This window comes from Cucumis melo, chromosome 11, assembly GCF_025177605.1.
Source record: "Cucumis melo cultivar AY chromosome 11, USDA_Cmelo_AY_1.0, whole genome shotgun sequence".
NCBI classification, from domain to species: Eukaryota; Viridiplantae; Streptophyta; class Magnoliopsida; order Cucurbitales; family Cucurbitaceae; genus Cucumis; species Cucumis melo.
Genome location: NC_066867.1, coordinates 4,117,529 through 4,140,663, shown reverse-complemented (window position 1 = coordinate 4,140,663; position 23,135 = coordinate 4,117,529). Strand labels below are relative to the sequence as shown.

The following is a 23,135-nucleotide window of genomic DNA, read 5'->3' as shown; positions in this document are numbered from 1 at the left end:
ATTTTTGTAAATAAACACTTTATTTACATTAAAAGTTAACGAGTAAGATTGTTCTAGTAAGCACTTTACAGAAATCAAATTCCTTTTTAAATCAGGAACAACATATACATTTTCTAATAAAAGAAAAGATTTCTGTAAACAAAGTCGAAGCCCTCCCACTGCAATTGCTGAGACGACATGCCCAGTTCCAACTCGCATCGTCATCTCTCCAGTCTCCAACTGCCGCCAGGAACTAATTCCCTGAAATGAAGAACAAACATGATTAGTGGCACCTGAATCTATTATCCAGGCTGAATCATCATTTTCCACTAAACAAGTCTCTAGCACTAGTAAATCATATTTACCTTGTTTAGCCTTCTTCTTTTCTGCCAAGTACTTGGGACAGTTTCTCTTCCAATGTCCCTCTTGGTTGCAATGGAAACATATTCCCTTTGCAGCTTTGGCTTTCTTGGTCGTTTTAGCAGCAGCGAGGTTAGCTTTATTTCCTTGGCCACCCTTCTTCTTCTTCTTCCACTTCTTATTGCCAGATGAAGAAGGCATAGACTTAGTTCCTGAGGTCGAACCCCTATGGAACTTTCTTGTGGAAGTAGCAACATTTGCCTCTCCCTTCTGTCCCTTGATTTTCATCAGAGACTCAAAAGTCTGTAGCTCGTTGAGAAGGGTGGTAAGGGTATAAGCAATCTTATTCATAACAGCATTGCTTCTAAATTGCAGGAAACTCTCTGGCAGAGATTCCAAAATAAAGCTAACCTGACTGGCTTCATCGATGACAGCCCCATTCATTTCTGCCACGTTGAAATGAACCATCATATTGAGAACATGTTCTCGCACTGAGGCTCCCTCATTCATACGGGCATTATAAATGTATTTCAGAGCATCATGCTTGATCTGATAAGAGGCCTGACCAAACATCTCCTGCAAGGAGTCCATAATCTCACGAGCAGTGAGCATTGATTCATGTTTCTTGGCCAATACTTCAGATAAGCTTGCCAAGATGTATGCTCGGGCTTTTTCATTTGCCTTGGCCCAACGCTCATATGGTTCTCGAACAGTTCGAGTTGCATTAGCAGCTGGGACTTGAGGACACTCCTCAACTAGGACAAATCTAAGGTCATCGATGATTAGCACAGTGTTGATAGTATTTTTCCAAGATGCATAATTATTGCCATTAAGTTTATCAGCAGCCAGCATATTCAAAGTAGCACTCGTCATTATCAAATTACTGAAAACATTCAATTTATTTATATTAGTTATACTAGCATTTTCCATATAAAACCAATCAATTTAGCAAAATTTTAATCTATCCTAAGTGATATCTATTTTGCAATGATGCTTCAGTGAGGTAGGATAAAAATCTCCGTAAGGTGATTAATTATCCCTTCACTAAATTGAGACAATCTCAACTAAATATTACACTAGAATAACTCTTATTCCTATAATAGTTAGTCATCATTGTTTAGTCAAGAAATGATTAACTTACTTAAAAATTTCTTGTAAGTGTAACCTTTCATTTTAGATTCTAGAGTTCCGCCCCAATAAGTAATCCGTAGGGAAAAAAACCGATTGGAGCAAAAACTAAAGAAATCTTATCCATTTCTGGAGTTTGAGTAAAATCTAATGCAAACACCTTCCGTAGGGGAACACAAGCAAAGGTGCCTCAAGGCCAAGCATGAGAATTTACTTAAAACTAATGAAAGAGACCGCGGGATGTGTTGACACACATCCCTCTCCCACTTACTATAAACACTATCTCCATTCACCTTGTTATTGACTTACACAAACACCATCCGTAGGGGGACACAAGCAAAGGTGCCTCGAGGCCGAGCATAAGTCTCACGGTGTGAATGTTTAAGGAGAAACATGAAAAGAAAAATGAAGTATCATATACCTCATTTCCTCCCACTTAGTGTTTTACTTAAAAAAAAACAACTTAGAAAATACGGCTAATTATTTATCTAAGTCCATTGTTAAATTGGCCCAATATAACTCTTATATTGGATAGTTTAACAATATATGATTATTGTTCATCAAACACTTTGATAAATATAATCATGTATTGTATGCTTATAAAATGTTTGACTAATTCACCTTCCAGGTCAGTTCCCAGGTAGGGGTGTTCCGTTACCGTCAGCTTAAGTACCCCAGCCTAGACAGAACCTTCCTTAGACAAAGGTCCCTTATAGACAAATATTTTATAAATTTAATCTTTTATTGATATCATTTTAATCCTAATAAAACGAGAAAAGATTAACCCTATTTCTAATCTCATTAGAAATATTATTCATTAAGGTCTAGGTGAATTAATTTTAAACTATTTAAAACTAATTGTGACCTTATGTTAGCATGCAACTCTTTATTATAGATTTTAATTCTAAATTCATAAACTTATAACACTTATAAGGAAAGAAAATAATTAAAATCTATAAACATGCAATTCTAATGTCATTTAATATATATATTCTCTAAGTAATGACATGCTCAATGCATTTTCATTTTCATCACACAATACAACAATTATATTAATGCAATGAAAATAAAAACATCCATCAATCAAACTATATAATACAACATGTTAAATTATAGGATGATGCATGGATATATTAATTATACATGCTATCATATAATATAACAATTATATTAAATATGATGCATGAGCATGCTTAGAAAATCATGCAACTAAAATACAACACTTATATTTAAGTATGATGCATGATAATTATAATCCTAAGGTGGGATTTTAAACTATATGACATACATTATGTATATAATTAGTTTAATAAAACATCACATGCAATAAAAGATTAAAAGCAAAATAGACCGAATTTGGCACTCCTAAAAAAATAATCAAATTAATATAATCAAATTATATTAATTTAATTAATTAAAACCAAAAAAAAATGAAAAACTGCACAATCTGGAACTCGAAGCCACGACCTCTTGCAACAGAAATGGACAACCAGCCACTGCACCAGGAAGCAATCCTCGATGTTTGAAAGACGCGCGTAAAGGATATATTTGTTTTGTTTTTTTTTTTTTTTTAATAACAAAATCTGCTGCAACTCTGTACAGATTTGAATCTGTACGAACTGGAAAAAAACTCCGTAACGCCTCCGAAAATCGTTCATCAACCCAGCAACACTTGCCTCGAACGACATGGACTTACAGACTCGATTACAGAATTAAAATGGCCAAAACAACAGCCCCTTACATCAATCAAATTAATGAAAAATAAAAAAAATTGTAATCTAAGGTGCCAAAATCGAAAACATCTATTTTGCAAACCCACATACAACAATGCAGAGAAAAAATACCCACCTTTTCTTTGAATTTTGTTTCAAAAAAAATTGAAAAAAAAACAATTGCACGATCTGGCTCTGATACCATTTGAAGGAATGGAATTCCTAAAACGAAAGCTTATGAACGCCCGTGCGAGTGAAATTCAATTTATGAAACCAATAAATTCAAAGAAAAATAATAAACATGCTTTTCATGGAAAAAGTGAAAATAAACTGACCTTTGTAGAACCAATTCAATTCTTCTTCCAAGCTTGGCACCACAAAATCTTCCTCGTTATTCTCCAAGTAAAGAATCACAGGGAGTTGTGGGCTTCTGTAATTTTGGTGAGGGAAGAAGCTTTTTGAGAGAATTTTCTTTTGTTGGGATACAGAGAGATCGTAAGATTGTTTTCGCTGTTTTTTAAAAAAAACTTTCTTTTTATTTTCTTTTAAAACAAATCTCAACAATGGAGGGGGAAGTTATCAAATAACTTCCCCATCCTTCCCACGTAGAATAACTCCCAAGGGAGTTATTCTATTCTATTTAAATATATTAATATATATATATATATATATATATTAATTAAATTAAATAAAATCAATATAAATTTAATTAATATATATTATATCTCATATAACATAAAATTAATATAAATTTAATTACAAATATATTATATCATATATAATATAACCAATGATTTAGATCTCTCATATAATCTATAGTTCTAATATGAATCGAATTCAATTTTAACCTATAGTTTATTTATGAATCTCATTCATATTATTATTATTATTTGAATCATATTCAAATATTAACTTCTCTCATAAAAAACTTTACATTATAATGTATCAAATAAATTATATTAATTGTATCATATACAATTTATTCCCTTTAATCAATTTGAACAATTCAAATTAAACCAAAATAAATTTGATTCTCATTTATCCTTATTGAGCTAACAAGGGGACCTTATGGACCTACAGATTGAAGCTCTAATGAAATGAGATTAATTAATTAAACTCTTTAATTAAATTTAATCTCTATTCATTAACTATTAGTCATTCCACTAAAGACTAATAGTTGCACTCTTCTAACTGTAGATATATTTTTGTGTCCATTAGATATAACCAATCAACAGTGCAATGACCCTTCACAAATTGCTCGTAAGTACAGCTAGGCCAAAAATTACCGTTTTGCCCCTGTAGTTACATCTAACTCCTTAAGTACCATTGATTCCTCTAATGAACAATAATTATAGTCCTACTATAACTGAACTCCTCTCAGGCCAAGAGAGGGTGTGGCGCCACATTGTTCAAGCCCTGAAATCAACCCTTAAGAGAGCAAATTCTCTACTTACTCCATCTATAGAGAAGGAGTAAATTCCTTCTTGTGTAGCTGCGTTCCCAGCTCCCCATTCAGACGAATCCCCAAAATGGTAGGCATATTGAGTCGGCTACATAGGCCACTCTCACCCATACAAATCAAAGGATCGCCTACATAGGCAGGAGTTCACAACTCACTCAAGATTCAGGTCAAGTCACCTATAGTCATCCTGGTGAAATGTAGTCTCAACTAGTAACGGTGTTAATAAGAGAGACTATTCATTTCATGGTCCGGTCTTATACAAACTCTTTGTATAGAATACCCCCGCTCTAATGTCTCGACATAAATGATTAGGATCAAATCATTTGTAGCACTTTAGAACAATTGTAACAACTACAAAGCAGACCGTATTCGTAGTGTCACCAGGATAAGGTATCCAGCCTTATCCATTTACTACAGACCATTTAGGTTATCACTTAAACATGATCCACTTGTATGTCTCTACATACATGTTTAGGTTACAGAAGATAACCTTGGATGTTAGTTTATTGGTTTTGTGAGTTAATGCAACTAAATATCAAATAAAATAAAACACTTTATTTTATTAGATAAATAAAAAGTTTGTATTATATATACAATTACAAACTACAAGACCACGAGATTTAGGGCATCAACCCCAACAATTTTATGTTAGGCTAAATTAAGCTTATTTTTTGACTCAATTGAATTTTAGCCTAACTGAATAATATTTAATTGAACCAAAATAATTAATTTGACCAAATTGTCATAATAAAGACACGTGACATCATTAGAATTGTCCAATTTGTCTTTAAATTTAATTTGGGACACATGTCAATTTTTAGTTAATCCCAAATATAATTATTTTAGTAAATGATGTGGCAATTTGTGATTGGTTCCAAAATTTCTTATTCAACAACAGTTTATGCACATCAAGTATATAAGGTTTGTTGACATTTTCTACATGTCAAGAATTTGTTTACTCTTGACACGCTTTGTATATCAAGGTTTTTTTTTTTCAAATGAAAAATCATATATTTTAAAATATCCATATAATTTATGTTGCACTTGTTTTGAAGTCCAACAACGACGACATAAGTAAAGCAATGCACAAATACGCTAAACTACACATTAATGGAACAATTAAATCAACTCAAACTTTTCATCAAAGAACTAACTATATTTTAACAAATTGCATATATCAATGAACCATATAGTTGGTCATTACGTGCTTAACAAAATATCCCAACTTTTCCATCGATGTCTAATATAAACAAAATATGTGTAGCCTAAAAGGTGTACCATATCAAAACTTTTCTTTCGCCTATATTTAGTATATCAGTAAAATATATTAACAAAACCTGTGTATCTAACCCAAAATATAATCACCATAATCACATGTGACCATCCAAAAAATCAACAAGCTTCATTGAGAGTATATTAACTGTGTATGAAGAATATCGTGTGTATTAAATACGTATTAAGTAGAGATAACGAAGAGGTAGGTCGAGGATGTCATTCCCCATTCCCGTCCCCACTTCCCATTTCATTTCCCATCCCCTTGAAATTCTCCACGGGGATTGGGGGAGACACTTCCCCGAGAGAATTTTCCTTGTTATATATATATATATATATATATATATATATATATAATCAATAAATTTAAATCACTAATGTTGGAAAATTTTAATTAAATAATTAACTCTATAACTAAATTGTTTATTAAAGTTAGATTTTACTGACAATTTGAATTTATAAAATAAATTACTCAAATTTTGGCGTAAAAACTAATTATATTTTTTAGTTTAAAAGAAATAAATATAAATCAAATTATTCACATATATAATCTAAACTTAAATATTCAATTTAGACATATTTATTATCTTAACAAATAAACGATAAATTTTTTTAAATGTAAATAAAAGATAAAATTTTTTAAATGTAAAGAAACCATGACCTGGCAATTTTTTTAAAAATATTCAAGGTTTGTCCTTCCTTTACATCGTCTTTCTTCTCTTTCTCTCATTTTTATCTTTTTTATCTGCAATTTTTTAAAATATTTTATTTTGCCCTTCCTTCCTTTTTTTTTTTTGCAATTTTTCTTTTCCTTTCCATCATCCTTTTTCTTCTTCTCCAATTTTTTTTTTATTTTTTTCAAACTGTTATTTGGTTGTTTAAGATTATGTGCCAAATATAAAATATCGTGAAAAAAATCGTTGGAATATTGGATAGCCCAATCTAAACGATGGTGTTTAAAAATAGCCAAATCTAAAGGTGAACTAATATTTTTTTTTAAATCGTTTAAATTTGGGTAGCGATCAAATCTAAACAAATAGTAATAAAAAAATTAAAAAAAAATCGTTGAGATTTGGCTACGTACCAAAATTTAAACAATCCAATTTAAACAATGGTGTACCAAATTTAAATGATTGTCTACAAAAAAATCTTGAAAAAAATCGTTTAGATTTGGTTACCCAAATTTAAATGATTAAATCTAAACCATCGTGTAACAAAGAATAACCAAATGTAAACGATCGTTTTGGAAAGAATAGCTATAACGATCGTTTACCAAATATATTACCCCGCTGGGTGACAATTAATCGTGGGGCATGTTTAGTATTTCTCATTGTGGGCCTATGAGCTTATTCCGTTTTCGAAGTTATTATATTTTTTTAAAAGACCTCTATATATAATGTAAAATTTATATAATAATAACAACAACATAAGATTAAATAATTATAGTAAATAAATAAATTGATACTAGCTGGAGTGGTGGCGAGGAATGAGAATTTTGTTCCACTTCCTCCCTCATTCCCCACCTCATTTGGGGAGGGCCTCATCCCCGTTGGGAATTGGAACATCTTAAGTATCAGGTGCGTAACAGGTGTATGATCCATACTTTTTTTTGACATTTCATGGGCGGGATCTTTTTTTTTTTGCCATTTTTTTGAAAACGTAATAAGTCTAGACTATGAGCCTAATTTTTAAAAGAGTTGACAAGAATAATGGAAAAATATGAGGTTCGCTTTGTATAAATGACAAATTTATTTTTAAATTGATAAAATAGCAAAACAGAAAAATTTGGAAAAAAAATTGCTGAGCAATGTCTTAAATGCCCATACTTAAGTCACAAACTTGAATCTTAAATACAATTGTTCAATAAACACAAAATACACTGTAATTAAATGAAAATTCTAATTTCCATTCAAAAACCAAAAAATAACACAAATCACCATCAAAGCTCCACATAAGCTTTGCAACAGTTTCACATCTCCTTCAAATCATGCAGGCATTCAAAAGTTTCCGCATATTTCACGTTTTGAAACCCTAGAAAATTTTGAAAGATCTTCACGATTTTGAACACTATATTTTCCATTCCTTAACTTCTCTTCCACGTTGGTTCCACCGAAAAGGATTCTTGTAGAACGACTTCAAAATCACCTTCAAAACCTTCAAGTTCTTCATACGTTCCTTACCTTCGTCTGATTCAAAATATTCCATTGGTTGCAGAAAGGCTTCGTCCCCTTCAAAATCTTTGTTGTTCTTCATTTTACAAGAAATCGAGGTTCTCCCAATGCAAAAAAGGCGTCGAAAGAACAAACGTTAGAAAATACATATAATCCTGATGCTACTTTTTACACGTCGGGCGAATGACCTTTTTCTGACGGCATGATAGAAACGTCGAGAAAGAGGACAACATTTTAGACATCTGGGTCTAGGTCGTCGGGGATAATAACTTATCTCGACACGGCATGCATGTGTCAGGAACTATCAATTAGAAATTTTTGAACATTAATTATGTTAAATAGATATTCCCGAGGCATCCTGCATGGTATCAGAGACTTCGTCGGGAGTAAGGGGAGCTCCCGATGCTATTTTTGGTGCATCGAGTAGTAATACGAGATCCTGACGCCATAAGTTATTCGTCGAGAACGACATCGAGAGTAAGGAGATCTCTCGACGTTTTCGTGTTGCATCGGAAAATCTCCTTACTCTCAACGTCGTTCTCGATTAAGGAATAGATCTTGGTTTTTGAAATGAGAATTTTGAATGTGGGTTGAAAGGGAGGGGGTATTTGAGAAATTGATTTGAAGAATTGAAATTTTGAATGTGTGGGTTGAATTTGAAGAGGGGGAATGGAGTTTAATTGAATATTTGAAGGGAATGGATTGAAAATTAGAGGGGGGGGGGGTTGAGTTCAAATTTTGAAGGAGGAGGGTTGAATTTCAATTTTGAAGTGGAGAGGAAGTTGAATTGAAATTTTGAAGGAGGGTTGAATTGAAATTTTGTGGGGAGGGTTGAATTGAAAATTTGAAGGGGGAAGGTTGAATTGCAATTTTGAAGGGGGGTTGAATTAAAATTTTGAGGGATTAGGGTTGAAAATTTGAGGTGGGAGGGGGGCAATGGCTATTATTGTGTTATAAATTCTGTAATATGTGTTAAGATTTGTTTTGGCTATCCTACAGTTATGGTAGCCTTTAGTTCAATTCTAATAGTTTATTTTTTAGTAGTTTTGAATAACTTTGTTGTTGATTTGGTATGACTATCGTACAGTTATGGTAACTTTTTTTGTTTTGAATTTGTTTGTATTTCTACGGGTTTGAAGAGGTAATAATAGGATAGCTTGTAAGGTAGCATTATTGGAAGGGGTGAGTATGATGTGAAGATTGAAATTCTTTGTGGTTAATAATTAGGTTGGTTATTCTGCAGTTATTGTAGCCTCTATAGTTTGAAGTTAGTTTTAATGAAAATTTTGAGAGATTATATATTTAGGGGAGTAAGTTTAGGATGTGAGAGGGAGGAATATGTATCTAATCAAACCTATTTATGTTTTAGGGACTTAAATGATGGACAAATGGTTGGATGAAACTTAGAATTAAGTTTTCTCTTCAGTATAGAGAGGGAGTGACCCAATTCTTAGAATTTTCCAAGTTTCACGTTGATGCCTACGGACGAATAAGGTGTCCATGCAAGAGATGTATGAACTTAAATTGAAACTCACTGGAGGATGTGGAACGACATCTATTGACTATTGGAATATCCCCCAACTGCACAGAATGAGTATATCATGGAGAGTCATTAAGCTTTATACAGAAAATTTTGAGGAAGAAACTAGGTGTATCATATGCGTCATGTCACTGACGACTTTATCAACGATGTGGATGAACACTTGTCACATGCAAGCGGAACAAGCGACGACGACAAATTATAATGACGAACCACGTACCCATATATTTACATAGTTTATATATTTTAATTCTAGCTATATGTTGGTATTTACTTATTGAATGTTTGTTTTCTATGTCCACATGTACTATGTCGTCATTCTCATGCACTAATTTCCTCGAGACAAATGCTATATTCCTTGAGTTTGCAGACGATTTAGATAACCTTGCGGGAGGTCGTCGTCGGTGGGTGACAATTCGAGTAAGTCTAATAATGGTATACATTTAACTTAGGATTATTTCAAGTTTTTTTAACATTATATGTTCTTATAATTTATTGAGCAAGGTTGTCTTCTCAACCATTTGCGACTCCGACTCCTAGAAGACGTGTGTAGTCTCGACACTTAGAGTTGAGCGTTATGTTGCAGCCAATGGGCAGATTTCGATGATGATCACCCCTGGTACAGAAAAACCTATTTCCCCACACGTTGTTCGCTTCAGTCAGGCGATAGGCATGTGTGTACGAAAGATATTCGTCTGCTGCCTTAAGTGGGCAGACATAGGTAGAGAATACATCGAGGTTGTCAAAGTTGACCTCCAGGTAAGTCCACTACACATTTATGATTTCATTTGAAACATATTTAAGTTAACCAAGCTAATGTGTTGTTTTTGTAATGTGTAGTGGTTTTTTGTGCTTAATTTCAATGATCAAGCAATGAATAGGTTTGTCGAGCATCAGATGCTCAACACCTTTAAAGAGTTTTGGGACGACTGTCACAAGCACTTCAAAAAGTACAATAACCACACCTATTGGTGGGACGTGATGAGGATTGACATTTTCTTTGTGACCAATACATAAGTCGTGCATTCTAGGTGAGCAACTGAACCCTTTGTCATGGTTAATTATGATCTCAACTTTTAATATGTATAAGAAATAAATAATATAATTTTTTTCATGTAGGAGCAATCATGGACAAACAAGACTGCTAGACGGAAGCAACCTTACAATCATAGCAACAGATCAAAGTCGTTTCTACAACAACAGCACGAGCTCGCTGAGCAAAGAGAGAAGTTGGACAGTGAATTTTTTCACAAGTTTAGCTTCAGACATCTTTTCTCCTAAAGCATCTGACTTATTTGCAATGTGCAGTACCCGAACATTGAATTCAACAATTGTCTCTTCTTCTGTCATTTGCAGGAATTCAAACCGAGAGGTTAGAATCTGCAGTCGAGATATCTTCACCTTCGAGGTTCCTTTATATGCAACTTTGAAGATATCCTAGGCTTCTTTGGCTAATTTACATGTGTTGATCAATTTGAATACATTTTGATCTGCGACATTAAAGAGTGCATTTAATGCTCGAGAATTTCCAACAGCAGCCTCATCCTCAGCACTTGACCAAATAAGTTCTGATTTTCGAGTCACTTTGCTAGCTTCATCTGTTTCAATAGGAGGCTTCGATCTAACAAGAACGACCATCCAACACTTGATTTCCAGAGATATAAGAAATGCAGTCATTTGCGCTTTTCGATATCTATAATTTGCTTCATCTAACACTGGTGGTCCAGTGGTTGAGTTTCCTTCACGTATTATGTCCATGAGGTAGATGATCTTCACGCACCTGCTCTGGTACCAATTAAGAAATGAAGGGTTCTTAGTTATAACTGATAATTATACGCACAGTTACTAGCAATAAACTCAATTAAAGGAACAAATAAAAAAACAGCTAACACAATAGAGTTTGGTAACCCAGTATGATGACTCATCATCTATATCTGGGTGGCCTTAGACCCAGGATAGAAGATCATATATATTGCTCATAGAGTAATTGTTGAATACACAGTTATAACTGGAGATAAAACACTTTACTCATTAATCAATGTGTTGACCTAGAACTGACTCATCAAAACTTAATATGTAAAAACATAATAATCATAACTAAAGAAGGAATATCTCCCCTTCAATCCCAGACTTCTATAAATGTATTTAACTCAATCCCTTATCGATTTGTTCTATCTTCTATATTTTTCTAACGACCCAACTCCTTATACTGAGCCGAAGTCATTACTAAATGTAAAACACATGATTTAAGCCATAAAGTTTAGTTAAAACGAATTAAACTTCAGAATTTTATTTATAAAATCAAATCAGGGTAATATGAAAAATGTAAATAAATATAAAAATCCTACTCGGGCCCTGTCTACTTTTAAAGAAATGAAATAGTAAATAAGAAAGAAAATAAAACTCAAGTACTAAATGTCTAAAACGGGGTGTAAGCGGAAGCAGAAATCCCTATGGCTTGCCACGGTCACTTTTGGTCGCTCGCCAGCTTGCCTTTACCCCTACCTCGGCTTCTACCTGAAAAACATGACATGGAGAGAGTGAGTATAAAATACTCAGTAAGGGACCCACTACTAGTCCCACTAGGTGCCTGTTAACTTCATATTAGAGTCTTGAAACTGGTACCCAAAAACTGGCACGTCCTCAAACACGTGCAACATGCACCCCCGTAAGGACAAGCTGGTCCTTGGTAATTCCCAAGGGAATACCTAAGACGCTCGGGCTGTGAGCGGTCCCGTCGGATCACTCACGTCATGTCTATGTCAATGTCAATGTCAGACTGGTAATCCCGTCAGACTACGCAGTCATAAGTGGGAGCGACCACGTCGGGTCTCTCCACCATGTCTGTGTCATAAAGGTGGTGATCCCGAAGGACACCCATGTGGGTACGATTCTAATAAGAAGCTAACATACACCCTAACCATAGCATACACATACATAGCATCATCATGTAATCATATCACATCTCATCACCACAACCAAACATAAAAGTCATAATCAGCTGTCAACACATTAACCGAGTCATCATAACAAGTCATAATCAGCCGTCAACACATTAACCATGTCATCATAATAACCACATCATCAGTCACAGCATGCTCTCATTAATTACATGTGTTATACAGTCTTGTCCTTAACATGCATAACTAGAGGTGTACGTGGTCTCATGGTTCTAATCACAGAGCTAGTAGTAGGAATCTCTTACCTGGAGATTTGCTCGACGAGTCCTAACAACAAGAAAAAAGATGTGCTTTCCAAGCAGTGGGGCCCTAAATGGTTAGAAACAACAATTAAAACCTAACCTTCAAGGAAAAAGAGTCCAAGAGTCGTTTGAAGCAACTTACCCAAAATCAAGGTTGCAATAATTCCTTTAAGTCGAGGAATCCCACGCTCCAACTCCAATTGGTCCAACCGACCCTTTCAGAAAAATAATTTAATTTAATCCAAAATTAAATTATTTAATACCAAAATTACTCTTCGTCGGGTATGCCAAAAACCCAACTAACTTACCAAAACCTTACCAAGGACACGCGAGGAAGGACCAAAAACTAGGTGGCTCCAAAAAGCTTGGCGGCTTGGCTGGAAAAGCAGAAACCGAATAATTTAAACCCCTGATAACTCCACCTTCTCTCTCCTTCTCCAAATCTCATCAAATCCCCCCTTTTTCTCTCCCTTAAAAAAATAATTCTTTCTTTCTTTTCCCTAATTAAATCCTCACCTCTCTCTCCTTAACCAACCAACCTTAATCTTTAACAACAAAACTTCACCAATTTATTTCCAAATAAAACAATTAAAATTCAACCAAAATAAAAACTCCAAACCTTAATTAATCATAACAAGCTGATGGAAACAACCTTGAGAAAGAATCCTAACCAATTCCATAAATCTACGTAATCACCAACAATATTTTTATGTATTTAATCTAAAGTGATAAAAGACAAAATAAAGGAAGTAGGACCATTTACTAATAAAAGTTATAGAAACAAAATAAAATATAATGAGTAAAAAGAAGAAAAGCAAACTTAAGTAGGATAGAATATCAATTAATATTTGTAAATAAAGGTTGAAGAAAGTTTATTTACATCGACAAAAAATGAAACTATTTACAAAATATAGCAAAATTTTCAGATGGATTATAAATAGTTGGATAAATTTTGTTATATTTTGTAAATAATTTAAAGATTTTGCTATTTTTAAAAAAGGTCCCTAATCTTTAATATTCTAAACATTTTATCTCTGGAATAATAGCAGGTTAGAATGTGAGACTTTGAAAAAGTAACTTATTTTAATTAAATAATGAAAAAGCATACATCAATTTAAAAAAAAAAAAGAAAAAAAAATCAACGAGCTTTCCTTTTATATATATACTTTAAAAGAACAATTAAGGGTGGTCTTAAACATAGAATAAAACTGTAGATTTACAATTTGTTAGAAGGAGAAAAAGTAATCCGAAAATGATTCTTTCACTTAGTCACAAGAACGAAGGTTCGAAGAAGATCGACTCTTAAGGTTTTGTAAAGGACCATTTTGCAAGAAAAAAGACGGGAAAAGGCAATGAAAGAATCAAGCCTATCAAAGAAATGAACAGACTGATCGAAGAACAAGAACTTTCGAAGCAGACGACTCAAGGGCAAGGGCTCCAAGTCAATGTTTGCGATAGCGACCCCTACGCGTAGCGACTGAATCAGCTGAAAGAAAGGCAACTGAAAGAAAAAGCCTCATCCAGCTAGGTCCTTTAGGAGCCTCTTATATAGGGTCGTCCACGGTCAACCTTTGTTTTTCCTTCTACGTAGTTGAATTTCTACCATATTCAAGAGTATGATAAGATATAATTATCTTAAAATATATGATATGATTGTAATTTTACGAATTTATTAGAAGGTAGAGTAAAAATAATTTTATCCCTTAGCCACTTCTTTTTAATAATATAATGAATTTGAAATCCTGATTTGGAAACTTAATGATTTTGACTTTCTCCTGCGATCGACTATGTCATTCTTGCTTAATGCTTATCTTAAATGCTTCTTAGTGTTGATTTGGAACAAATTCCTCTTTTTTGATCTCTTTTTTTCTTTTCTTATTTAATAACCTAAAATTCTTCATTTCCTCTCTAAAGGATTCAAATGTGTTTTTTGTAGCAAATTCTACCATTAAGTTATGGCTCTCAATCTCCAATGTTTGTATTCATCGCCTTCAAAATATTTACCCAAATTTCCTTTGAATAACCATTTGATACTTAGAACTTGCATGAATTTCAAGCCACAATTCAACCTCTCACGTACTTATCACCCAAGAGTTTGTCCATTTCGCACTACACATTTTCGAGGTAACACTCTTAATTTGTAGCCATTCTACGTGTTCCTATTTCTACGATTTGATTGCTTTCCTATAGCTTTATTCATTGTCATTTTTGTACACTCGTTCTCCTTTGTTTATTTCGTTAGTTTGATTTCGTTATATTTTATGTTTTCGTTTTTCTATTCAAAAGCTTTAAAAATATTATTTATTTTTGTTTGAAAGAGATGTCGTGTGGAATGAGATTGAGAGTCAAAGTGAGTCAGGAATATGAAAATATTCATCTATATGTCAACATCGATAAATTAAAGAGTTTGACATTAATATAAAATATCCACGAATTTCTTTGACATCGTCTTTTATATCCTTTTATATCCATAAAAACAAATTAATTATTAATCTAAACAATTTGTCTAATTTTTTACTAAGAGACGATGTCCAAACAAACATTAATTACTTTAATCCTTAATTCGCATTACTCTACTTTGACCTTCGGAAAATTAAGTTTGAGAAATTGCAACAATGATTATATAAAAAACTAATAAAAGAAAAAAAAAGGAGATTCAAAGTCCTCACCTTTTCATTTTCACCTCCATACCAAGTTTCATATCTCAACCTCTCTCTACCAAATTCAAGTATAACTCTCTCCATTCTCCAAAATATGTCCCATATCTTCAAGTTTCTCTCAACATTAATTTCACTCTATTCCTCTTCAATGATTAAGTTAGATTACATAGATAATTATCACTTATTTTTTTGCTTGTATTTATTAATTACAATTTCCTTTATAACGATAGATTTTTTTTCTTACAACCTTTGTGATAAAAAGAAAAAGGATTGAGAATAAACTATAGCAACTTATGTCACGAGTGGATTTATTAAAATAAGAGCTAAGAGAGACCAAGGATGAGTTTAATGTAGCCACAAATGGGTCTAAAAATAACAATATTTATCAAGAATCATATCTAACTACATTTGTTGATCCATGAATTTGGTTGTGAGTTCCATCCACATTTCATTACAATTATACAACACAGTTAGTCAACAAAGGTAATCACATAAGTTCCACTGATTTATTCTAATCAAACGTTATCAAGTAGTTTTTTAAATAAAATAAACCAAAGTAGTATTTAAATGAAATAATAATTTTCATCTCATTTTCACTTCTGATTTTAGATTATTGGGTGAAACCACCGCGGGGAGCTCCAAATTCCATACCGTCAGATTCTTCATCGTCGCCGGTGGAATCTGCCACACGTCTCCAATTCAACTCGATAATGGAGGAGAAAAGCAAGATTCTGATCGTCGGAGCAACAGGTTATCTAGGGTTCCATTTGGCTCAAGCCAGCTGCAATGCTTCTCACCCTACATTTGCTCTCATCAGAGATTCTACTTTCTCTTCACCTCACAAACTAGACAAGCTCCGAGCTCTCTCCGATGCTGGAGTTAAATTCATTAAGGTTTCTCTCCTCCTCCTCTTCTCATTCTTGAACTATGGAATTATTGTTCCTCAGTCGTTTCTTGCTGGAGATGCAGATTTTGAATCATTTTAACTATTTAGGGTTCTCTGGACGACGAAGCTAGCCTTGTGGAAGCTGTTAATCAAGTGGATGTAGTCATCTGTGCTGTTTCCTCTAAACAGGTGTCGGAACAGAAGCCTCTGATTCGAATCATCAAACAATCTGGCTCCATTAAGGTAAGTAAATATTCGTTGATTTGATTTAGTTCCACCACATTTCTGCTAGACACTATTAAAAATTTAAAATCCACCACTGCGACGGCATTGAATTAGTACTCTTAGGAAATTTTTTGTGTTAATCTGTTCGTTAAGGTTTTAGATTAGTTCACGTTTACAACCTAATAATATGAAAAGTGGGTCTCGTTTGATTGAGTTTGATGTTATTTTCCGGTGTTCCGTAATTGTAATGAGTTACGAGGCTCACTTCCGAGTCTGTAATTGAAACCTGCAATTTGATTGAGCAGCGGATGGTAGTCAATTCAATTGCAATTGAAAATTACATGAGCATATTGTTTCCGTTACCGATTGATACTTTTTATGAAGTTGATTTTGTCTTCCCCTTTTTCCTGGTGCAAAATTCAGCACCCTTTCTTTCATTATAGCTTATCTTCCATAGTCAATAATCGGCGCACTGTTTTGTAATCATCTATTGGTGATTCGGATTTTCCCCTTATAATATTTATCAATGAAATGTTTCTCTCTCTTTTTTTTTTCTAAAAAAAACATTACCATTATTGATTGATTTGAAACGGCCACGATAACGGTAACCTTTTAAGACAGATTACATTTGCAAAGTATTTAGGTAAATGTGATCAAAAGCAATCCAATTACATTTGCAATTGAGGCTCATTACAATTACACACTTTTCATTGTGGATTGATTTTGATGTATTTCTATGTAAGATCACATCCCTAAGGTGATATAATCTGCAATTCATGATCTTACTTGTTGGAATTTGAATGATATTTATTTGATAGATTATTTGGTATCACAAATATTTATGGTTGTTTGTTTGATTATGCTGCTGCAGAGGTTTATTCCATCAGAATTTGGACTTGATCCTGATAAGGTTCAAATCTTAAACATGGATTATGACTTCTATTCCCGCAAAGCCGAAATTCGTCGGCTGGTTGAAGCTGAAGGCATTCCATATACCATAGTTTCTTGCAATTTTTTTACAAGTTATTTACTTCCTTCCCTTGTTCAACCAGGCATGAAAAGCCCTCCAAGGGATAAGGTGACAATATTTGGTGATGGAAATACCAAAGGTTTGTCTACAAAAAAACTCACTATTACACATTGATTTTTTTTGGATGTTAATAAGTACAATCCTAAGTTTTTCGATTAGTTGTGGCTTTGTGATCACACTGCAGGTGTTTTTATGAAGGTCGATGATGTTGCTGCTTTAACAATTAGTGCAGTGGATGATCCACGCACATTGAACAAGGTAGTCTATTTAAGGCCTGAAGGAAATGTTTATTCCTTGAATGAATTGGTTGAGATTTGGGAGAGTAAAATTGGGAAGAAGCTTGAGAAGAATTATGTATCAGAAGAGGAGCTGCTAAAGAAAATTGAAGGTACTTAATTTCGTTTAGAAATGAACCTTGAATTGTGCAACTTTGTTAAACAACATATACTTTTGTTCTATGCAGTAATCACGAATGATATTGGAATGAATATAAGTTTCTTAGCATCAGCTGACCGTACTTAAATCATAAATGCTGTGATTCAATACTCGTGATCCAATTTGCAGCTGATTTTAGGGAATTCTAAATTTCTTGGCTTTTTTTTTTTTATTATTATTTTTAAGATACACTTTTTAGTAGCCTATATTGGGGTGTCAAGAAATATGAGTTGCGGCAAGTTCTGTAACTTGTACTTAAGAGTGGCCTAATGGTTTTCATATGTATAATATTTGGATAGAAATAAAAACTTCCACTGAGAAAATATGAAAAAATATAAGGGCAGATAAAAAACCAAACCCCATAGGAAAAAAAAGGTTCAACTAAGTAAAATGTTACCTAAAGTGTAGTTACAAAAGGTCTTTGAATTTTAAGGCCAAAAGGTTGTTAAAACTTAACCAAGGACCACACTTCACTAGAGTGTCTCTCTACTCCTCTAAACACTCCGTTACTTCTCTCTCCATAAAATTGATAGCAAGGCTCACACCCCAGCTTTCCAAAGAAAACGACCCTTCTCCTTAAAAAGCGGATAGAGGAACTCCCGGTTGAACCACTGGAACTCCTCGAAGAAGCCAACCTGAAACCAAACTCTTGAAAAAGCAAATTCTAAAACGATCTCACAAACTCACAACTCCAGAGGAGACATCCAGATCTTCTTCCGCCTTCGGACAAGCAAGCTCAACCTTCTAGGGTGTTTTCTTTTATTTTATCTTAATGAAAGCTTGCTAAACCATTTAACTCTAGGCTATATAAACCAATTGGATGGACCAAATATCCATTAGAAATTCTTTAACGCCAGATAAAAGTGTCAGTAGCTAATAGATAAACCTGATATTGGTTCTTTGGGTACTCATTTTCCTCTTTGGTAGAATTTGAATTAGCAATGAATTGGGTATTTGCATTGTATAGCTGCCTGGTGATGTTCCAACTCCCACTTATTGTTGTTTTGATTCTTTACTGTGACTGCAGAGACTCCTTACCCTGACAACATGGAGTTCATCTTCGTATATTCTGCATTTATAAAGGGAGATCAAGTATATTTCGATATGGAGGCATCAAATGGAGTTGATGGTTCAAAATTATATCCACAACTCAAGTATACGACGATTAGTGAGTTTTTGGACACCCTTTTGTAATGGTTTCCAAATTCTATCTATTCTTTGTTCTTATTATTTATATCATGAATAATAATTTGTAATAATAATCTAATATTTTGCATCCGTGCTTTTATACGGTTAGCTTTTTTCTATTTAATGAAAAACCAACTTCTGTTGAGAGAATAGAAGCATACAGAAAAGAAAAAAAAAAAAAAAAGAGATCGCAATTCGAAGGAGAGTAACGTGGAACTTAACTAGGAATGAAATGTTACCAAGACATGACACAAGAATCTTCTCTCTTCTCTTGATATGGCATATGGAAAAGGAACTCATAGTTTCTATAAAATTATAGAGGTTATCAAATGAAACATTGTTTAATTCAAGTAAATATTTACCTAAATTGAAATTAAAAGTCAAAATATAGAAGATCACAATGACAGGGTTGGAATGATCAATCTTTTTTAGGAAAAATTATTTAGGACTAAAATAACCACCTCTGGTAAATATTATTTAGAGATCTCCAATATGTTACATATACAATATTTCAAACTCTCAATTTGCTATGGTATTTATTATTTAACATTTATCATTTCTTTTATTCTTTATTGCAATATTTACTATTTTTTTTTATCAAATTAAATAGTCTACGCACTAACACATAATATCATAATTTAAACTAAATTAATCTAGTTCCTAAACACCAAATATTTTGATCAGATTATAATAGCCCACTTTTATCCCTTCAAAGTTTGAGTTAATGAAGTTTTTCTTTATTTTTTAAAAAAATTAAAAATTATTGGAACTCCAAATTTAGAGTATAAATGGATATTTAATTTTATGGGGGAATAAAATGGAGAGTACGTAGGTTGTTTGACCAGTTGCCAATGTTGACCTTCTAGAAGAACTCTCGATAAAGTCGGCGGCGGCCATTTTTCTTCTTCCCCCACCAACCACATGTGTCTTCTAGCCACCTCATTTTAAAAAAAAAAATTAATTCGAATCTTAAGCTACCTATTAAATAAAACACTTTTGAATAAGGGTTTTTTTAAATAGAAAAAACCCTTATTAGAGGAATAATAATAATAAAGAACTGAGATTGTAAGAAGCAATTTAATCTCTTTACTTTATTAAGATTTATAATGGAACACTTTTAGAATGTAAAAAGTAGGTTCCAAAAAATTAAGACTATTTTTAAATTTGAAAATATTAGGGAAAAGTAATTAAAATAGAAGGAAGGGCAAATTTGACATTTCCTATTATTCCATTTCGCACTATATATACACTCCAATTTCTCACTTCCAAGTCCCACCGGTCAAAGCAAATATTTTTGAACAAAGGCACTCCACGGTAGTCCTCCGATCACCTATTTCTCCCTCGTTAACTCCTTACTCCGATGGCTCAGAAGGTTCTTATCATCGGTGGAACTGGCTACATCGGAAAATTCATAGTACAAGCTAGCGCCAAAGCTGGTCATCCTACCTATGCATTGATCCGCAGGTCTTCCCTCGAAAGCCCCGCCAAGAATCGAATCCTCAATCATTTCAAAAGCTTAGGTGTCAATTTCCTCTTCGTAAGTACATGTCTCTCTATTTTTCTGGATTTTTTTTTTTTTTTTTGTTTCATTCATTGCTCAGAATTATTCTGTAATCCTGATTTTCTTGCTTTTTTAGGTTTGATTTGATTTCAGTCGTGATTACTTATAATGTAGCTTACTGTTGATTCTTTTGAGTTATTCACATTATTAGTTCTTGAATTCTGTGGAACCATAATGAATTTGATTGGATATGGTATTGTTTAATTTGGCTGAAACTCTGAAAATTGGGACAGGGCGATCTCTTTGACAATGAGAGTTTGGTTAAGGCGATTAAGCAGGTTGATGTGGTGATATCAACCCTTGGTGGCCATATGGTTCCCCATCAACATAAGATCCTATCTGCTATCAAGCAAGCTGGCAATGTGAAGGTAGTCTTATTCAACATTTTGCTTACAACTATGTCATTGATTGTGGTTGTTTTGCTGCAAGATCTATTTTTCTAGTAGAGTTTGTGTGTTTTGGGAATTTTGAGCATTGGAATTTGTGTTCCACAGAGATTCTTTCCTTCTGAGTTCGGTAATGACGCGGATCATATCGATGCAGTGGAGCCAGCGAAATCGATGTATTCTGCAAAGGCTGAATTTCGTAGGGCTGTTGAAGCTGAGGGAATCCCACATACATTTGTGGTATGCAATTTTTTCGATGGTTACTTTCTTAGCAACTTGTCTCAGCCGGATGCAAGCGTCCCACCTAGAGACAAAGTCGTTATCTTAGGAGATGGAACTCCCAAAGGTACAATATATCATTAAATTTATCTTCCCCACCAGCTTAAGTTTTAAGTAAATAGGTAACTTAACATTCTTATCTAGAAATTAATATTGATTTCCCTTGCTGGACTTTTACATATTTCAATCTTATAAGTGAGGAGCGAGTTAGATGATATAACATTAAATCTACCTTCATCCATAAGCGTAAACTTTTGGCGATTTAAAAAATTACCTTCGTTCTCATGAGTTCTAATCGAACTTTTTCTTTTGTGGGATAAACTGTTGTACATACCTTATCCTATTTTCTTGAGTTGAATGGTTTCCAAACCTTTCTTGGAAATCAAATAGATAGTGATGCGTTTCATTTGGCTTTTTGTTCATCAAACCAATTGCTGTATATTATTGTCTTCAATATGGTATTTCAATAGCCTCCCACACTATTCATTCTGTATCGGTTTTGTTTGTCAAACTGGTGATTTGCATCAAGGAAGAAGCTCTTCTAATGAACAAAACTTCTACATATATATACACATGTTATAAATAATTGGTTGCAACATGAACCATCATTCATACATCGTACCTAGTTTCTTGAAGGGAGGTATAGAATTTGTTTCAACAGCCATTCACCCTATTCATTCTGTCTCTGTTATGTTTCATGAAGTCATTTACAACAAGGAAGAAGACGTTGGAACGTACACAATCCGAGCGATAGATGATCCAAGAACCCTCAACAAAATCATGTACCTTAGGCCTCCAGCCAACATCTACTCAACCAATGATCTCGTGTCTCTTTGGGAGAGAAAAATTGGCAAGAGTCTTAAAAGAATCTATGTACCAGAGGAGGAAGTATTGAAGAAAATCCGAGGTGGGTTTTTTAGGCAAAGCAACAAACTTTCATTCAATGCTTATATGCTACTATACGCTTCTAAATCACAAAACTGAGCAACACATTTGTTTTTGCTAATCATCTTCTTTCAGAGACTTCATATCCACTTAATATAGAGTTGGCACTATGTCACACTGCTCAAGTGAAGGGATCTCAAACTAATTTTGATATCGAACCATCTTTTGGAGTTGAAGCTTCAGCATTGTACCCAGATGTTCGATATACAACTGTGGAAGAATACCTTGACCAGTTTGTCTAAAGAAAAGTCTTCCTTTTTTTCTTTTTACTTTTGTCATTTTGGCATAATGGGTGTAACTCTTAAGCAGTTGGGTGTTATGTATTCATGTATAATAAGGAAATGCTCTTATTTGAAAATAGAGGTTCTTATAGATGGCCTCAACCAACCAATAATTCAAAGTTTTGGATGAGAGTTTGAAGAAAAGTCAATTTTGGTTGTTCTTTTTCTACAATGGTGAGTGAAACAAATATCAATTTATACCTTAAATTTTGTATCGTAACTATTTTAATTTAAACTTTTGTAATTGTATCAATTTATACACTTCATAGAATGTTGTTATTGTGAATCAATTAATCATCGTTATATAGTCTAAATTGATTGATTTATGAAAGTTTAGGAATTTAATTAATACAATTATTAGTTTGATACGAGGTTTTTCTGAAAGTATTATAGTGGAAAGTTTAAAGTGCAATAATTTATTGAGGCCTTAGTT

The 23,135-nt window shown here is 33.4% G+C and overlaps 3 protein-coding genes across 3 annotated transcripts; 2 read left to right on the top strand and 1 right to left on the bottom strand.

The window, feature by feature from the left end:
• Positions 1–544: 544 nt before the first annotated feature.
• LOC127143838 (uncharacterized) lies at positions 545–1,212 on the bottom strand. The gene is made up of 2 exons (XM_051079051.1): positions 805–1,212; positions 545–565 (listed from the first exon to the last, which is right to left on the bottom strand). The coding sequence occupies exons 1-2, from the start codon at positions 1,210–1,212 to the stop codon at positions 545–547; spliced, it is 429 nt and encodes a 142-aa protein (XP_050935008.1).
• Positions 1,213–14,805: 13,593 nt separating this feature from the next.
• LOC103499679 (probable pinoresinol-lariciresinol reductase 3) lies at positions 14,806–19,338 on the top strand. Its single transcript, XM_008462722.3, has 6 exons — positions 14,806–14,950; positions 16,096–16,379; positions 16,481–16,615; positions 17,469–17,706; positions 17,812–18,015; positions 19,090–19,338. Exons 1-6 carry the CDS (start codon positions 14,872–14,874, stop codon positions 19,254–19,256), a joined length of 1,107 nt encoding a protein of 368 aa, XP_008460944.2. The 5' UTR covers positions 14,806–14,871; the 3' UTR covers positions 19,257–19,338.
• Positions 19,339–20,513: 1,175 nt separating this feature from the next.
• On the top strand, positions 20,514–22,874 carry LOC103499680 (phenylcoumaran benzylic ether reductase POP1-like). Its single transcript, XM_008462723.2, has 5 exons — positions 20,514–20,787; positions 21,045–21,179; positions 21,306–21,543; positions 22,180–22,383; positions 22,497–22,874. Exons 1-5 carry the CDS (start codon positions 20,611–20,613, stop codon positions 22,661–22,663), a joined length of 921 nt encoding a protein of 306 aa, XP_008460945.1. The 5' UTR covers positions 20,514–20,610; the 3' UTR covers positions 22,664–22,874.
• The last annotated feature ends 261 nt before the right edge of the window (positions 22,875–23,135 follow it).

What these genes read in the sequence shown, in the direction of transcription:
- LOC103499680 (XM_008462723.2), top strand. Translation starts at nt 20,611, where the DNA reads ATGGCTCAGAAGGTTCTTATCATCGGTGGAACTGGCTACATCGGAAAA. An exon ending in AGCAAGCTGGCAATGTGAAG is followed by an intron (nt 21,180 to 21,305) that starts GTAGTCTTATTC and finishes TGTGTTCCACAG; the next exon opens with AGATTCTTTCCTTCTGAGTT. An exon ending in AGTATTGAAGAAAATCCGAG is followed by an intron (nt 22,384 to 22,496) that starts GTGGGTTTTTTA and finishes ATCTTCTTTCAG; the next exon opens with AGACTTCATATCCACTTAAT.
- LOC103499679 (XM_008462722.3), top strand. Translation starts at nt 14,872, where the DNA reads ATGAATTTCAAGCCACAATTCAACCTCTCACGTACTTATCACCCAAGA. An exon ending in TCGCACTACACATTTTCGAG is followed by an intron (nt 14,951 to 16,095) that starts GTAACACTCTTA and finishes TTCTGATTTTAG; the next exon opens with ATTATTGGGTGAAACCACCG. An exon ending in GCTGCTAAAGAAAATTGAAG is followed by an intron (nt 18,016 to 19,089) that starts GTACTTAATTTC and finishes CTGTGACTGCAG; the next exon opens with AGACTCCTTACCCTGACAAC.
- LOC127143838 (XM_051079051.1), bottom strand. Translation starts at nt 1,212, where the DNA reads ATGACGAGTGCTACTTTGAATATGCTGGCTGCTGATAAACTTAATGGC. An exon ending in AACATGTTCTCAATATGATG is followed by an intron (nt 566 to 804) that starts GTTCATTTCAAC and finishes AAAGTTCCATAG; the next exon opens with GGGTTCGACCTCAGGAACTA.